General features: G+C 42.5%; 1 protein-coding gene and 1 pseudogene across 1 annotated transcript; both read left to right on the forward strand.

Annotated features, from left to right (window-relative positions):
* The first annotated feature begins 411 nt into the window (after positions 1-411).
* LOC124663533 lies at positions 412-1,274 on the forward strand (annotated as a pseudogene).
* Positions 1,275-8,290: 7,016 nt separating this feature from the next.
* Positions 8,291-11,117, forward strand: LOC124684405 (myb family transcription factor IPN2-like). The gene is made up of 6 exons (XM_047218721.1): positions 8,291-8,728; positions 8,825-8,901; positions 9,005-9,062; positions 9,400-9,460; positions 9,556-9,628; positions 10,016-11,117. Exons 1-6 carry the CDS (start codon positions 8,533-8,535, stop codon positions 10,589-10,591), a joined length of 1,041 nt encoding a protein of 346 aa, XP_047074677.1. The 5' UTR covers positions 8,291-8,532; the 3' UTR covers positions 10,592-11,117.
* The last annotated feature ends 6,346 nt before the right edge of the window (positions 11,118-17,463 follow it).

Consider the following 17,463-nt stretch of genomic DNA (forward strand, 5'->3'; position numbering starts at 1 on the left):
AATATATATACAAATTACTGATTTTTTTACTAGAAAAACTACCAATAGGATTACCTATATGTTGTTTGCCTAAAAGCTTCACAACTATAGCGCTCTCTTAGTCGCTTCTCCACCTAGCTCTCAAGTAACAGTTTAGTTTCTTTTTTAAAAAATGAAAAATTAGCTGCTATGTACGTGATAGGTATCCGTAGGTATCGGATACGTATCCGCGTATCCGGCAGTATCCGATACGGATACGTGAGTTTTCTGAAGTATCCGTGCATCGTAGGTGCTCATGGCCAGCTTGCACCAGGCACCACTAAACTGCGACAAGATTCTCGAGTTTCTCAATCACTCCAGATTCTATATCACGGCAGCCAGCTGCGAGAAATGAGTGTACAGGGACGGGGATATGCTGGCGGCGTGACCGGGATGGTGCCGACAGCGGTGAACGCGGCGACCGCTGCCGTGGGCTTCCCGGGTCGGTGGAAGGCCATCGCGGTGAAGCTGGGCACGCGCCCAGCACGCCTGTCGGACCTGTCCAGCCACCCTTGCTTTGCTCGAAACGCACTCTGCCGCGAAGTGCTGCAGTACGTAGCCGCCACCCTCGCCGACGCGTTGGAGCTCGCCGCGCGGCCGCCCGGCATCGCAAAGCTTCAGATGCAGAGCGCGGTTGACACACTTGCAAGCAGGCTGGACATTAACTGCGTGTCCGATCCGGCGTGCTATCAGACGCCTCGACTCCTCCTCCAGCGGCGGCCAAGACGGACGTGCGGGAGCTGCTCGCGCGGCGACAGATCAGGCACGGCGAGGCCAAGGCCCGAGCGATGAACGGGAAGCTCGACGCCCTGAATAAAGACGAGAAGAGCGTCGTCTCCGCGCTAAGTCGCCGCGCTGGTGAAGATGGTCGCGGCGCCGACGACGGTGATATGCCAGCTCGTGGAATCGGGGGTGGCGTCTGCGACGCGCTGCTCGTGTCGGAGGGCGCGGTGCCGCCCCTCATCCGGCTGGCCGAGTCGGGCAGCAGCCTCGTGGGCCGCGAGAAGGCCGTGCTCACGCTGCACCGCCTCTCCACGTCACCCGACGTCGCCCGCGCCATTGCTGGCTACGACGGCGCCTGCCTGCTCATCGAGATCAGCCAGATGGGGGACTCTGTCTCCCAGTCCGCAACGACCGCGCCCTCAAGAACCTTTCCGCGACGCTGGAGGCGCTGCACGCCCTGACCCGTGCGTGTCATGGTGAGCTTGCTGGAATACGGCACGGTTCTCGGCTCCAAGGAGCATGCATGCCGCTGAAAAATAGCAACAAAGAGGCATGGCACGAGTAGTAAACGGACGACCAACGGCCGTCTGCTGACGTGGCGCCTAACAGTGGGCTCACCGCTCTTAGAATGCGATTAAGTGTCTATTTGTGCAATTTGTAACTCGTTGCCCCAGAAGTGGTACGTTTTTGCAAAAATTAGTAAAGTTGGTACTGACTTGTTAACCTAGCCTGAAATGTGGTAGTTTTTTGTAATTTACTCTTTCGTGCGTGCCGCCGGTGAAAGAACAGTAAAGTGCCAAAGTCAGGGTAAGCTGAACTAGCTTTGAAATTTCGGGTATATTTCTTTGCTTCTTTCCCTCTAGTTTAAACTTTGTGACTTTTTTTTACATCCTATGAAAAATATTGTTATACTCCGTATTTGATCCTATATACAGTTATATTTCAGGTTCAGGATCCCAGATGTTCGTTCAGTTCTAGACCAAGTTAAACCCAAGTTGATCAAATGGTAATTAAACCTACTAAATCAGCATGTCTCGCCGATGCTTAGGCACTAAATCATCAGGTATATATTAACAAATCTAAACCACCAATGCTATGTTGGAACAAACCCTAGCACAAGAATAATAGTATAGCCGGCAGCCGGCTATAATAATTTGCCGCATCATCTATAGTCAACTTATAGCTACCATTTACAATAGTAAACTATAAAATTGTAGTACTTTTACATTACATGGCCCACCTTTTAGTCTCACATAGTGCCTAGGAGCACGTGCTAGAGCTGGCTATTAGATAAGAGTCCACTTCCCTTCTCTCTCCTAATCTCTCTCCTTCAACTAAGCAAACTTATTATATTTTATCTCTTATAGTCAGCTGACTGTACCTTATTGTACTTGCTCTTAGTATGTGTGAACGTACAACCCGACAGTTCGGACCAATTAATTTCTCATGGACGCGACACCGCTACATAACCATCATAATGACTTACTCCCAATCATAAAATGGGTCCCACATCAGACATGGTCGAACAAAGTGCTATCTAGACGATGAGGCTAGAAATTTATGGACCTCTCATACCCAGTACGCAGACCATATTGGCCAGGGACATTTCAGATGGAATGTTCCCATACCAAAGCCACATCGGCCACGAACATTTTCCTTTGGTTGTGTCTGGGTTAAATAATCTTGCAGTGACTACTTATATGTAGCTAAATGTAGGGTTAAACTCTCCGGAAATTCAATTCGGCTCCCGGGTGCGTATGCTCCCTCTACTAAAAAAATATATTTCGAAATGTTGAAAATTTTGGACAATAAATTCTACATGTACATCTTCATAATATACGTGCATTCGTCAAGTTTCACAAAAAACCAATATTTTGTGTGGTCTATATAAAAAAGAGAAAGTTTATCTTGTGAAAAGCATTATTTTTAGCACTGAATTTTGTCTTTTTACACACATCACATGATAAGTCGATTTTTTATGAAACGACTTTGTGAGCACGTAGCACGTGAAGATGTACGTGCGAACTTTTCGTTTCAATTTTAAAAAAAATTTAAAATGTATGTAAGATGCATTTCGAAATATAGAGAGCATATGGACCCATGTTCCAAAACACCGCTCCCGCATACTATGTTACTTGTTAAATCTAGGGTTCAGATCTAGTTATTGGTTTATATTTGCGATTACTAGTCAAGATATATTTACTTGTTATACTGATGCATGTAAAATGCATACATAAACTTTGTCCTTTATCATATTGAATTCCCACATATTTGAAACATATATGATGTTATTACCATGTTTTACATTGATTTATGGATATTTACCAATGATCCCTTTTATTTGGTTTATAACTCTGCAGAACAGAAAACCCATGATTTGCGTATTTTTCACTTTCAGAGACCTATACGGAGTTCAATTGACCTGGGAGAAGCACCCTGGAGCTTTGGAAGAGGCATGGATGGGCCTGAGGCCCAAAAGAGCACATGTGGCGTGTCCAAACATGTAGTGCGCGCCACCCATGCTCTTTCGACCGTCGATCGTCGAATTGACTTGATTCTTTTGCCCACCGACGTATTTTGACCCAAAAATCACTATATATATATATGGCCTCGAAGAGTTCTCGATAGGAGAGCATCGTAGAAGATAGAAACACGAAAACAACGGCATGCAGATGAGAAGATTGGATGGGGAAACTCCGCCAGGATCACCGCCGTAGGGATCTCCACCTTCTCCAACATCTTCATCAACATCACCATGATCAAGGGGAGTAGTCCAACTTTGGACTACAGGTTTGTGGTAGTAGCTTGATCTATTTCTCTCATGTTCTTCATGGTTCTTAGTGCCATATGAGCTGCCTCACATGATTATGGCCATATTTGTAATACCTATGTGGTGGATTCTTATTATATGATATTGTGCTATGAGATCTGGTCGTATTGTGTGTAAGATGTATTAATAGATGCATATTATGTACCCCGTTCTTAATTATTTATTCTGATCCAACATATATGCAAGAGCTTGTGTGGGGTGATGTGTGTATTAGATGGAGTAGCATGGATTTAGTGAAGGAATAGTGACAACAAATTAATGATCTATTATGGATTTGCCTTTTCTTTTGCTACCCAACTAGGGATAAAGTGAATGCATGTGCTATGTTAGTCACGTGACAAAAGTGATGATCTTATTTGTTCAAGGTAGCATATTTGATATTCAAACATCATGTTAAAATACTTATGGCTATACTCTGTTAATTCTTGATATAAGATTGCATGTAGTTTTTCTTTTCCTGTGGAGTATAAGAGAGATGTGTTGCATCATCTCTATGTTAGGACGTGATTCCCATATGAATGCTTATCTTACTCATATTATTGTTTTGGATCCTTATATCTCATTGATTAATTATTATTTGTACACTACAACTTAAAAGAGAGAACAGTCAAGTGAACCCCTGAACCTCGGTCCACTTTTTATCATAAGAAACACCGTTATCTTGCTTTTATCTTGTTTTCTATTTGTTGCACTATTTTAATACGAAAATACAAAAATATTTACTTTACTTATTTGCATCCAAAACACCAAAAACAATCAATTCTTTTATAATTTTTACTTAGTTAGTTTATTTTATCTAGTTTTACTCGCTTTATTTTTTACTTATGTTTTATATACTTACACGAAAACTTGTGATTGACAACCACACTGTGGACTTGGAGACACAAGGCTTTTATTTTACTTACCAGGATTGCTAGAAGATAAGAGAAGAGAATACTATTTGCTCAGTTCCCCGAGAGTTTGATTTAAACCCTCGAGTCACCCTTGTGGGGAAAATACTTTGTTATCGTAACGCTCTTCACTTGGAGTCCCAGCAACATCATACACATGGTTACAAATTTGTATACTTTATATGGTGGTTTTAATTAATCTATGGATACTAGTTATATCTAGCTAAATTCTTCTAAATTTGTATATTGTGGTATCTACTTGCAAGTACTTGTTAAATCAAGCGTGGAGATCTTGGTTGTATCTTGATTTGAATGTGTTCTGTTTAGATGAAGTACTTTATTCAAATTATTGATTGTGTGCTGCTTACTTATTTATAGGAAATTTTCTTACTTATGTATTCCAAGATTACTTATAATGTGCTTTGTTTAGATTGTTGATCATGTGATGCTTAGTTTTGCAATTCTAGAAATTTGGATTACTTATGGATTTCTAGATTATTTTTTGTGAGCCGTTGTTTAGCTTATTGACAATGCGCTTCTTGCTTGTGCATTTTCAGATTATTGCTATGTTTACTTATACATTTCTAAGATTTTTCTACTTTCTTGTCAAAAGTCCTTTAGAGCAAAGTAGAAGAAGGAGGAGCTCCTCCTGGTCCCTCTCGTCAATCTAGCGAATCCAACGATGGTGGTGTATTTTTAGTCTGTATAGTTCACATAGAAAACTGCTATTGTTTCCGATTAATGTTGGTTATGTATGTCACCAGGGAAACATGTGTATTTTTATACGGTTGACCATTTTCTCACATGGACAATGGCGTATGAACCATTTTCGTAGGTGCCCAGATCAGTGATAGGAATATAGTCATGGAGCCCAAAACCGTGGCCAAAGCTTGTTAGCTAGGCCGTGTTCCATGTGTCACTTGGTACTAGTGCAATTTGGCCTGCTTATATTTTATTAGGGTCGTCCTACAGTTTTCATAAATATAAAAACTTGATGTTGTGAAAGTACTTGTCATATATCATACGCATATGATTTATGTGTATCCAATGTGATTATTTTTCGAGATATTACTAGGATCGAATAGAGTACATCTCAAAGCCAGTCCATAATCAACAGGGAAAAAACATTATTTCCTCTTAATTAAGTGTGAAAGAAGAAATCATGTATTCCCTCGTGGGCATCCATGCATACAGTGGAGACGTGTTATAAAAAAACAGTTATGAATTCACGTTTAAATGCTTTGGGGGCAAACAGAAAAAATGATGTTCCAAAAAAATTGCAGTTCAAACTCATATTCATTTGGGGGGAAATGAATATAAACTAGACATGAATAATGATGTTGTACTGTTTTGTCGGTTATAATTTCTGAATTTCGTTACTCACGCATGTCAAATGAATTTGATTTTGAGGATTTGTATGTTAATTTGTAGAAAATCACCTCCCGAAAGGTGATTTTTCGGGAGTTTCGGAAACATTGAAATATATATTTCACCATTTTACACTGTAACTTGGTTTCGGCTAGATTTCCTTTTGAATTTCCATCATGGTAAAGGCAAATAGGAAGGTATTGTGCTAGTTAGCTTTACAAGGTTCTTCCTCATCCTCTTTGCTTTCCTCTCCTAATTAGATGGGGCCCTAAAACCCTTCATAATATTCTTTTTGTTTGGATTTGTGGGTTCCATATAGGGATTGTTTCAGTGACATCTGTATGCATGAAGGGAGTGGGACAATCTTCTATTCGGCTAAAGGGGGAGTGACACTATGAGCTGAACTTTGTTCGGTTCTCATTCTTTGCAGCACCATTACATGTCTCCGTGTATGTACATGTCGCAATTGCTCTAAAAAAGGTTTCAAATTTGATTCTTCGCACCACCATTATATGTTTCCCGTGGACCCTGTTATTGGTCGAAAATAACACTTGTCAAAGTCTTAGGCCTCAAAACTTGATTTAGCATCCAAGTTTTTTTTAGAAATGGGGCTTCCCGGCCTCTGCATCAATCAACGCACACAGCCGTTTTATTAAAAATCCATCCACAAAGTATTTAAGTACGTATTGCAGACTCATGGATCGCAAAGCGTCTCCACATGAACAAGCCATCTAAAAAGAGAATACAGAAACACACGTTGCTAGTACACCTTGTGAGTGTAGTTTAAGTTCATGTATCTATTTAAACAGGAATCAAGAATTAAGATTGTAGTGTATTTACTCTGTTATTGTAATACTGAAGGACCCTCTTGCTAGAAAAAAGTTCCAGAAGTAAACATTGGAATATATTTGACTTGGCAATCAACACTACGACAAAAAGGCATTGCATGTAGCAGATAAATGTAATTGATATATGTGGTTTCAAGACAAAAAAATGTGAAAATGGAGCATTGGGCTCAGATTATGGGAATTATGGTTGCTCTGGTCGGAGGCAATGTTACCTTTAGCTAGGTTCCTTTTTATTGGGCGTGCTGTGATGTCTACTAGTTCCCAACTAACAAGTTCCGGGGCTCAATGCAACTACATGCCTTTTAATCTCCCACACAATCTGCAGGTCATCATTTAGAAATGATATTGATTGATGGTGTTTGGGGTATACTCCTTTCTCGTGCATCATTGCCTATGTATGCATAGCTTAATGTATTTGATGATTTGATGCACCGATCGGTGATAAAGTATAAAGTATAACTCCTTCCGCTAATGATTAAAGCTTCTTAATTTGATACACCAGACTATAGTTATGCATGATAATTACGTACGGCATGTACAATATGATTTATGCAGCATGGATATAATTGAGTCATTTGTCGAGCAAGAGATGGCTTGAACGCATGAATATAGGTGAACGAGGGAACTAAAAAGAGTACACTTGTGGAGATTGTCTCCAACTCACACCACTAGGATTCGGCGACTTCGATCTAAAAATGACTCAGAGACTTTAACCGGCTGCGGATTACCGATTAACCACATAAATAAGATCAAAACATCCCCGATGGTACCTCATCAAGCATTAGCCACTCTAAGTAGAGCCACATGTACAATTGAATATTAGGTAATTTTTCTTTAGCTTTAGTGTTTTCTGGGAAATCTATAAACTGTAATCGCACCGTTTGGGAAGTCTTGCCTATCCAATGCGTATGTGCTGCACAGTTACGCCGTCAGGAACACATACAAAATTGTCAACTGGAAGAGATTATACAACTAGGTGTTTTTAGATTAGTATACTGTGTGAACTGCGTGCTGGTCGTGCTAAAACAAAAGGTAATTAGATGCAATGAGTTCCAAAGCTTGTCTCTAGATGATATGTGGGAGCCATGCATTTGGATTTTGAAAATACAATCATAATCTTACAGCTACCCAATGAATCATTTATACATAAATCAACCATGTGAAGTACAAAAGAAAAGGGAGATATAACAAACTGTTGCACTAAAATAGCACCTCACTTAACCCTAATGCTTTTTGGAACACGTACTCTTCATAAGCTGCACCCACAAGCAAGCAGATGATACTCTCATTTGATTTAGTGCTGGGTTTAGCTAGTCAACAGTCCATTGCATGCATAAGAAAACTAGGGCATATAAAACTATTTGTTTCGGTCTTTGAAAGAAGCTTAGGGATGACAAAATTCGAGGGTTTCTCTTTACTGAATGGATGGGTCTCTCTCTCATCTTTTGCAAAGGCGTCCCCGCGTCAGGACAGCGGCGAGGCTTCCAGTAGTTGGCGGTGGCTTTTCTCTCCCGGGAGAATATCATCACCCCATGCGCTTTCTAGCAAGGAGGCGAGAGAGAGGGGCATAGAGAGATAAAGAATTAAAGCAACTAAAGTAGAGAGAGAGCATATCAAGAAAGAGGACACCCGAGGAGAGTACCACCACCACTACTATCTCTACTACTAGGACGACTACACCGTCCGGTGCCTCGTTCTGCGTGCGGGAGCGAACCCTATTCCTTGTTCTTGAATCTCTTCCAATTCTGTAGCAGAGATCGATCAGATCGAGGAGAGGGAAAAAGCAGTGGGAATTACCCTCCCAGGAGACCTCTAGAGAGAGAAAGATTTAAGAGGGGGAGAGAGGGAGAATAGAATGTTCCCTTCCTCCAAGAAGCCCAGCAGCACCACGGTGAGCTCGTCACTTAATGATCGGGCTGCCGCCGCAGCGTGCGTGCAAGCCGGCGACTCCGGGCTCGTCCTCACCACCGACCCCAAGCCCCGCCTCCGTTGGACCGTCGAGCTCCATGACCGCTTCGTCGACGCCGTCGCGCAGCTCGGAGGCCCCGACAGTTAGTCTTGATTAGATGCCTGATTGAGTTTAATCATATCTTGTTGAATAATTTCGTGGAGTTTTAATTAATGGTTAATTTGTTTCTTGATGGCAGAGGCTACTCCGAAGACTATCATGAGGGTTATGGGAGTCAAGGGTCTCACGCTCTACCATCTCAAGAGCCATCTTCAGGTGTGCATGCATGCATGGGCATAGTTAGGTTTTTGTTTCAGTGCCCTCTCTCCCTGTCCCTAGATCTCATATATGGTCTGAGCTCTGATTTTATTGTACTCAGAAATTCAGGCTAGGGAAGCAGCACAAGGAATTTGGCGATCATCACTCCGTCAAGGAAGGTAAATATATTATCAAGATCTACCTACTAAATCGATGTACATATTCATGCTTCTATTCTATATCATCATCTCGGTTTAATTACCTAGCTAGCATGCGATGCACTTGCTCACTTCAGTTGTTGCTGAAACCCTAGCTTACTGCTGATCTCGAACATGTTACTTGTTAGTGTTTTCTTCTGAAGCAACCTTTTAGTGCTAGGTTGGTGCTTAACCTAGCCATGAAGTTTACTCTCTCTTTTGGCAATCTCTCTCTTTTGGTCAAAAAGCAAAGTACGATCTCTCTTACTCATAGCATTGCCCGATTAATAAATCCCATCTTAAAATTACCTGCATGCAGCCATGGAGATGCAACGAAATGCAGCGTCCTCTTCGGGTATGATGGGAAGAAACATGAACGAGTAAGCTCCACAAAATCATACCCTATTCAACGAATTATTCCGATACATTTCTAAAACACTATGCTCACATGTTGTGTTCGAATTTAACCACCCAGTCGCAGCACGCACATGAACGAGGCACTAAGGATGCAGATGGAGGTCCAACGAAGGCTCCACGAGCAGCTAGAGGTAAATTACATGTTATTAGCACCTACTAACATTCTTGGGAAGTTTACACATTCGGCACAACTATGATGCATGTGTGTTCATATCCCTACACCAACACACACGCACATGTCTCTTCTGTACTTTGCATGCATGCATGAACGTTCTCAGGAAACTTACATTCTTTGCTGGCAGCTGATATGGCAATCCTATCTGGCCCCCACCGCATGCATGTCATAGACCTTCATGCTTGCTTGCAAGAACCATATTCTTGCAGAGTTTACTACTTTACTTAGCATATATCTTTTTGGTTGCACTCATGAGTTTGTCATATAAGCATGCATTTTAAATACTTTTTCAAGGCAGAACAAATCGATCACTTTGCATTGCAATGACGCCAATCTCATGCAGGTGCAGAAGCACCTCCAAATGAGGGTGGAGGCCCAGGGGAAGTACATGCAGTCCATCCTAGAGAAAGCCTACCAAACTCTGGCGTCTAGCGACTGCGCCACCTGGCCTGCAGCTGCCGGGTACCGATCTCTGGGCGGCACCCAGGCGTCAGCGGTGCTCGACGTCGGCGGCTCCATGAGCTTCCAGGATCTGACCCTGTACGGTGGGACCTCGAGCCATCTGGACCTGCAGCATCACATGGAGATAAGGCCAACAATGGCCATGGATAGCTTCTTGGCGTTCAATGAGAGCTGCATTGGGGCAGCAGACAGGAGCTGCTCCACTGGGAAGACCCCGATGATGTGGGGCGACGGCGATGAGCAGGCGAAGAGTGGTGATGACCTCCTTCAGATGGCACCATCCTCGTCGATGATGATGGATGCTGCCGGTGGCAGTGATGGCGGAATGGATCCGATCATGTCATTGTCTGGCGACTCCCTGGGTAGTAAGGGCTTTGATGGCCCGATCAGCTCCAAGCTTGAGATGAGGGCGTCTCCACAACAAGTAGGAAGTGAGAGGAACTTGTCCTACGGGTAAACGGTAATAAATATCTGAAATATATTATTGTGTTTTATTCTTCATTGAAAATATCATTACGAGGTACTAGGTCTGTTCTAAAATATAAGATGCTTTGATAGACTATTTAGCCTACCAAAACTTCTTACATTTTGGTACAGAGGTAATTAGTTAAGTTAATGCCCTGTTGTCATGGACCAAGCTTGACTGGCTCTTTTGCTAAGATCATAAAATAAGCATGGTATGAGTTGGGTGTATTAGTGGTATATGGTTAATTGGTTATGTTATATATTGATCAGACCTATAAGTAGTTGAGAGAGGGGGGTCTGGGACATGATAAGCTTGGTGATGCCGTATTTCTTTTTTTAGAGTATGTAATTGTGTGTTTAGATGACAATGGTTGAAGTTTTGTAAATTTTATTTTCGATGTAAGAGCATGCCTCGGGTGCGAAACATGCTTCTATTCTAATTCTTTTTCGGTGTATGTATTAACAATAATAGAGAAAATAAATTCTCTGATATTTATTGGAGTTACAATGTTTTGTTACATGTGATGATGTGGGTTCCTTGTTTTACCCCAAGTGATTTTAGACATGGTGCATGTCTATTTTTCGTATATCTTTCTTTTTCTTTTCAAAGGGATTCGTGTTCTTCTAGATAGTACGGAACAACCATCAGCAGGCTAGAGTTATTGTCATACAAACGGGGAGCGGTGTTTTGGAACATGGGTGCATATGCTCCCTATATTTCGAAATGCATCTTACATATTTTTTAAATTTTAAAAAAATTGAAACTAAAAGTTTGCACGTACATCTTCACGTGCTACGGGCTCACAAAGTCGTTTCATAAAAAATCGACTTATCATGTGACGTGTGTAAAAAAGACAAATTTCAGTGCTAAAAATAATGCTTTTGATAAGATAAACTTTCTCTTTTTTATATAGACCATACAAAATATTGGTTTTTCATGAAACTTGACAAACGCACGTATATTATGGAGATGTACATGTAGAATTTTTTGTTCAAATTTTTTAACGTTTCGAAATATGATTTTTTGGTAGAGGGAGCATACGCACCCGGGAGCCGAATTGAATTTCCAAGACCATACACAGTATCCACCCTGCAGGGAGTACGTGGGTAGGGTCAAGAAAAGGAGTAAGGCATTTTGGATCCCGCACACCAAGGGACCTTTTTTTAATGGCATTTCAAGGTAACAAAAAATTGTAAAAAGATCCTAGATATAGTCAATATGATTTATTCTACCAACTAGCAAAGTCTCATGAAATACTTATATTTTGAACTCTGCAAAAATGACAAGCGTGTGGATCCAAATTAATAACCTGCAAAGTAGTCATTCTTTTGTAGCCTAGAATACAAGTATGTCTCATTGAGATTTTAAAAGTTAGTATAATACGCCATTGGCAACGTCTAGAATTCCTTAAAGATTTGTTTTGAAACCTTAAATGTTGTTGATTTTTTTTTAATTGAGCTATACGTAGCCTAGACTTTAAAACGATTTTATGCAAGAAAAGACACCAGCCAACATCGCAGAAATACAACTACATACCACATAAAACAAGCAAAACAACAAGATCGCACTACCAATATCCATTACGTACATCCACATGGCTAGGATGCTCACCTTTCAACCGAACCCTCCAGCGTAAGGAAAAGAGTTAGGTCCATAAAAAAGGGCAAAACTGAGCCGTGCCCGCTTTTAAGAAGAAAATCGTACAACAACGATAATAGGCTTGCACCACCGCCAGGGATACTCATCATGCCATGTTGGGTCAAAATCCCACTAACCAGTCCAGACCCACCGCGACCTGACAAGGGAGAAGGTAACCCCAATAGTGTGCCAGTGGAAAGATGTCATCGAACAACCGGACTAGTGGACTACACAACTCGTATTTACATATCCAAACAAGGAGAAGGGTATACCAAGCAAGCAAAGTTAAGCAACACATTAGAGGAGAAGAAAAACACGAGACCACATGGAAGATGATATGAGACACCGTCGCTTCAGGCCGACACTATAGACCAGCTGGCAGCAGGGGCGGAGCCAACAGGGTGGAAGGGTGGGGCCGCCCCACCCTAATATTTGGCCTAGCCCATATGTCTTATATAGAAAATATAGAAAAAAAAGCCCAACCCAAGTAAGGTTTGCCCCACCCTAGCAAAATGGGATGGATTCGCCACTGGCTGGCAGTGCACCATCTAGAAAACAGTGGCCACACCTATGTTGGTAAAACCGCGGACATCGCCAGCGTTGTTACTCTAACAAACCTAAATGAGAAGAAAGTTTTACGACGCTGGCTATGCTGGACACCGCATTGCAAATCTATACTAAGCAGGCTAGATCCGGAGCCGAACAACTGGTGCGCCCCACTGCCTAGACAGCGAGTACTTTGCCGTCTAGGGAATTTTTCTCCATCCACGGCAGACAACCCCATGATGCAACTCCACCATGTCACCTTGCTGCTACGCCGCCAGTTCCTGGACTAGCCACCAACTTCTTCCGAAGAGTAAACAACCCACCATTGCTCGGCGGCGCGGGGAGGAGGGTAACAAAGTGGGCCTAAAATTTGATTTGGTAGCCACATGTGTCGTACCTAGGGCCGAAGCGAAAGTTAATTTTCCCTTTTGGTGGTTTTTATTGTTATCCTTATTTTTAATAGCTAGTGTGCAAATATTAATGATACTCGTTTGCAATCTTAATTAGTACTCCCTCCGTATCTTTGTAAGGCCTCCTCGAGGCTTAAGTCTAACTTTGACCATAAAATTAACTAAAAAATATATAATTACTTTGTCACAAAATTATACAGTTGGAATCTTCTTTCAAATATTAGTCCGATGACATAATTTACGCAACATATATTTTATATTTTAGATGTTAAATTCATGGTTAAAGTTGGCTGAAATTTTGTTCCCATATAACTAGGTCCCCTCAGTCCTTGATGGCTTGACCCAACAAAGAGATGAAGCACGAAGGAAAGGTGGACGCGCAGATTCCGAGGAAGCTTCTTCTTCTTCTACGGTCTTTTCTTTTGCCTAGTTTCGTGAGGCTGGCACAACTCACGATGCAGATCATCTGCAGGGTTACCTGGATTTCGCCCCGTCCGAAGTCTGAACTGTAAAGAAAACTGGTATAGGTACGGGGCGTCCCTAGCTGCATGGGTACGTGCAAAAGAGAGATACGACCACGCTGCAGGCTGCAGCTGGAAGCTTCCCCTGAGATTGTCTTCCGCGTGCCGTGCAGTACAGCTTTGCCCGATCATGCGGCACGGCGGCAGCGAGCACTTGCATTGGCACTCTGCATGCTATTGCTCTTTTCGCCCGGTCCAACCGAATCTATGCTTCTCGGTGAAAATGCAAAACCAGGTCGAGAAAGCAGCTACCAACTGTATTCGTTTCCAGCTCCGGTGCATATATACGACTTGTTTTGGGCTTCTAGGTTAGCTTCGAGGTGGAGCACCATTGAAGCCCAGTCCTATACATGATAGGGACATAATTGGATCGGACTGGATCGGATATTGCTATTATCGTTCCCCTTGTGTTTGCTTCTGGCAGACAACATTATAGGGTCGGACCATTCCCCTCTCGTCCTTAGCTCCGGGGAGGAGCCGGACATGAGGAGTTCCCGTTTTTTCTTCCGGAAGGGCTGGTTGGAGAGACCGGACTTCCATGACTTGGTGACGCACAAATGGCGGCTTTTGTTAGGCGAAGCGTCTCCGGGCCAAGACCCGATTGAGGTGTGGCACCGGGTCGCAGCTAGCCTTAGACAGTTCTGAGAGGCTAGGGAGCCAATCTTGGGAAGGAGGAACGGGACCTCAAGGCTGACATCTTAGCTCAGATCCGGAGTCTCGGTGGTTGATACGTCTCCGACGTTCGATAATTTCTTATGATCCATGCCATATTATTGATGATACCTACATGTTTTATGCACACTTTATGTCATATTCGTGCATTTTCTGGAACTAACCTATTAACAAGATGCCGAAGAGCTAGTTGCTTGTTTTACTGCTGTTTTTGGTTTCGAAATCCTAGTAACGAAATATTCTCGGAATTGGACGAAATCAAGACCCAGGGTCCTATTTTGCCACGAACCTTCCAGAAGACCGAAAGGGATACGAAGTGGGGCGACGAGGCGCCGCCACCATAGGGCCGCGCGGCCAGAGGGGGGCCCGCGCTGCCCTATGGTGTGGGCCCCTCGTCAGCCCTCCGACTCTGCCCTTCCGCCTACTTAAAGCCTCCGTCGCGAAACCCCTGATGCGAAAAACCACGATACGGAAAACCTTCCAGAGACGCCGCCGCCGCCAATCCCATCTCGGGGGATTACGGAGATCTCCTCCGGCACCCTGCCGGAGAGGGGATTCATCTCCCGGAGGACTCTACACCGCCATGGTCGCCTCCGGAGTGATGAGTGAGTAGTTCACCCCTGGACTATGGGTCCATAGCGGTAGCTAGATGGTTGTCTTCTCCTCATTGTGCTTCATTGTTGGATCTTGTGAGCTGCCTAACATGATCAAGATCATCTATCTGTAATACTCTATGGTGTGTTTGTCGGGATCCGATGGATAGAGAATACCATGTTATGTTAATTATCAAGTTATTACATATGTGTTGTTTATGATCTTGCATGCTCTCCGTTATTAGTAGAGGCTCGGCCAAGTTTTTGCTCTTAACTCCAAGAGGGAGTATTTATGCTCGATAGTGGGTTCATGCCCGCATTGACACCGGGACGGTGACAGAAAGTTCTAAGGTTGTGTTGTGCTTGTTGCCACTAGGGATAAAACATTGGCGCTATGTCCGAGGATGTAGTTGTTGATTACATTACGCACCATACTTAATGCAATTGTACTGTTGCTTTGCAACTTAATGCTGGAAGGGGTTCGGACGATAACTCTGAAGGTGGACTTTTTAGGCATAGATGCAGTTGGATGGCGGTCTATGTACTTTGTCGTAATGCCCAATTAAATCTCACTTGTACTTATCATGACATGTATGTGCATTGTTATGCTCTCTCTATTTGTCAATTGCCCGACTGTAATTTGTTCACCCAACATGCTTTTATCTTATGGGAGAGACACCTCTAGTGAACTGTGGACCCCGGTCCATTCTTTAATACTTGAAATACAAATCTGTTGCAATACTTGTTTCTTACCGTTTTCTCTGCAAACAATCATCTTCCACACAATACGGTTAATCCTTTGTTACAGCAAGCCGGTGAGATTGACAACCTCACTTGTTTCGTTGGGGCAAAGTACTTTGGTTGTGTTGTGCGGGTTCCACGTTGGCGCCGGAATCTCCGGTGTTGCGCCGCACTACATCCCGCCGCCATCAACCTTCAACGTGCTTCTTGGCTCCTCCTGGTTCGATAAACCTTGGTTTCTTTACGAGGGAAAACTTGCTGCTGTGCGCATCATACCTTCCTCTTGGGGTTCCCCAACGAACGTGTGAAATACACGCCATCAAGCATATTTTACGGCGCCGTTCCCGGGGAGATCAAGACACGCTGCAAGGGAGTCTCCACTTCCCAACCTCTTTACTTTGTTTTTGTCTTGCTTTATTTTATTTACTACTTTGTTTGCTGCACTTATATCAAAACACAAAAAAAATTAGTTGCTAGCTTTACTTTATTTACTGTCTTGCACTCTATATTAAAAACACAAAAAAATTAGTTACTTGCATTTGCTTTACTTATTTCACCATGTTTCCTTTTAATTTTACCACAAAAAACATACCGGTAGGTCGCGGGTCTATAATTGGGAGGAACAATATAGAAGATTTTTTCACCCATGTTAGTACCGTTGAAGATTTTGAAGATAGACACTTGGTAGAACTTGCTCCCACTTATGAAATTGCTGCTGCTGCTTTAGTCCGCATGTTGAAAACTAAATTTGTTAATCTCAATCCTATAATCCAACACATGTTTCTTACACTTGGTGATATGGAAGAGGGGAAAAGAAAGATTTTGTTTTAGAAACCCTTCTTAGAGAATTTGGTGGTCTAGCAAGAGAGGCTAGAAAGGTCTTCGCTAAATTTAATATGCTTGGTTCTCATACTAATTTTGTTGGTCTCCTTGAAAAAATGGACATGGAGAGAATAAGGTACACTAATAATATTAATGATGGTGGGGAGATCAAAGCACCAATACCATGTAAACTCCTAGCTATGAATGATGCACTAGAACATAACTATGCTTGGCTTGTTCCTGAAAATTTGTTCGATGAGAGTAGCAAGCCCAAGACTAATGAAAAGGGAGACGCTGAAACTTATGTATCCAATATACTATGCATGGTTGAGAAAACTCCAAACCCCGCTGTAGGTGCACCACCCTTCGATAACACTTGAGTTACACTTTCGCGCCTAGGCTGAAAGGCGTTAAAGAAAAGCGCTTATGGGAGACAACCCATGTTTTTACTACAGTATTTTTGTTTTATATTTGAGTCTTGGAAGTTGTTTACTACTGTAGCAACCTCTCCTTATCTTAGTTTTGAGTTTTGTTGTGCCAAGTAAAGTCTTTGATAGTAAAGTAAGTACTAGATTTGGATTACTGCGCAGTTTCAGATTTCTTTGTCTGTCACGAATCTGGGTCTACCTCCCTGTAGGTAGCTCAGAAAATTAAGCCAATTTACGTGCATGATCCTCAGATATGTACGCAACTTTCATTCAATTTGGGAATTTTCATTTGAGCAAGTCTGGTGGCCTAATAAAATCCATCTTTACGGACTGTTCTGTTTTGACAGATTCTGCCTTTTATTTCGCATTGCCTCTTTTGCTATGTTGGATGAATTTCTTTGATCCATTAATGTCCAGTAGCTTTATGCAATGTCCAGAAGTGTTAAGAATGATTGTGTCACCTCTGAACATGTTAATTTTTATCGTGCACTA

The sequence above is a fragment of the Lolium rigidum genome, chromosome 1, assembly GCF_022539505.1.
Source record: "Lolium rigidum isolate FL_2022 chromosome 1, APGP_CSIRO_Lrig_0.1, whole genome shotgun sequence".
NCBI lineage: Eukaryota > Viridiplantae > Streptophyta > Magnoliopsida > Poales > Poaceae > Lolium > Lolium rigidum.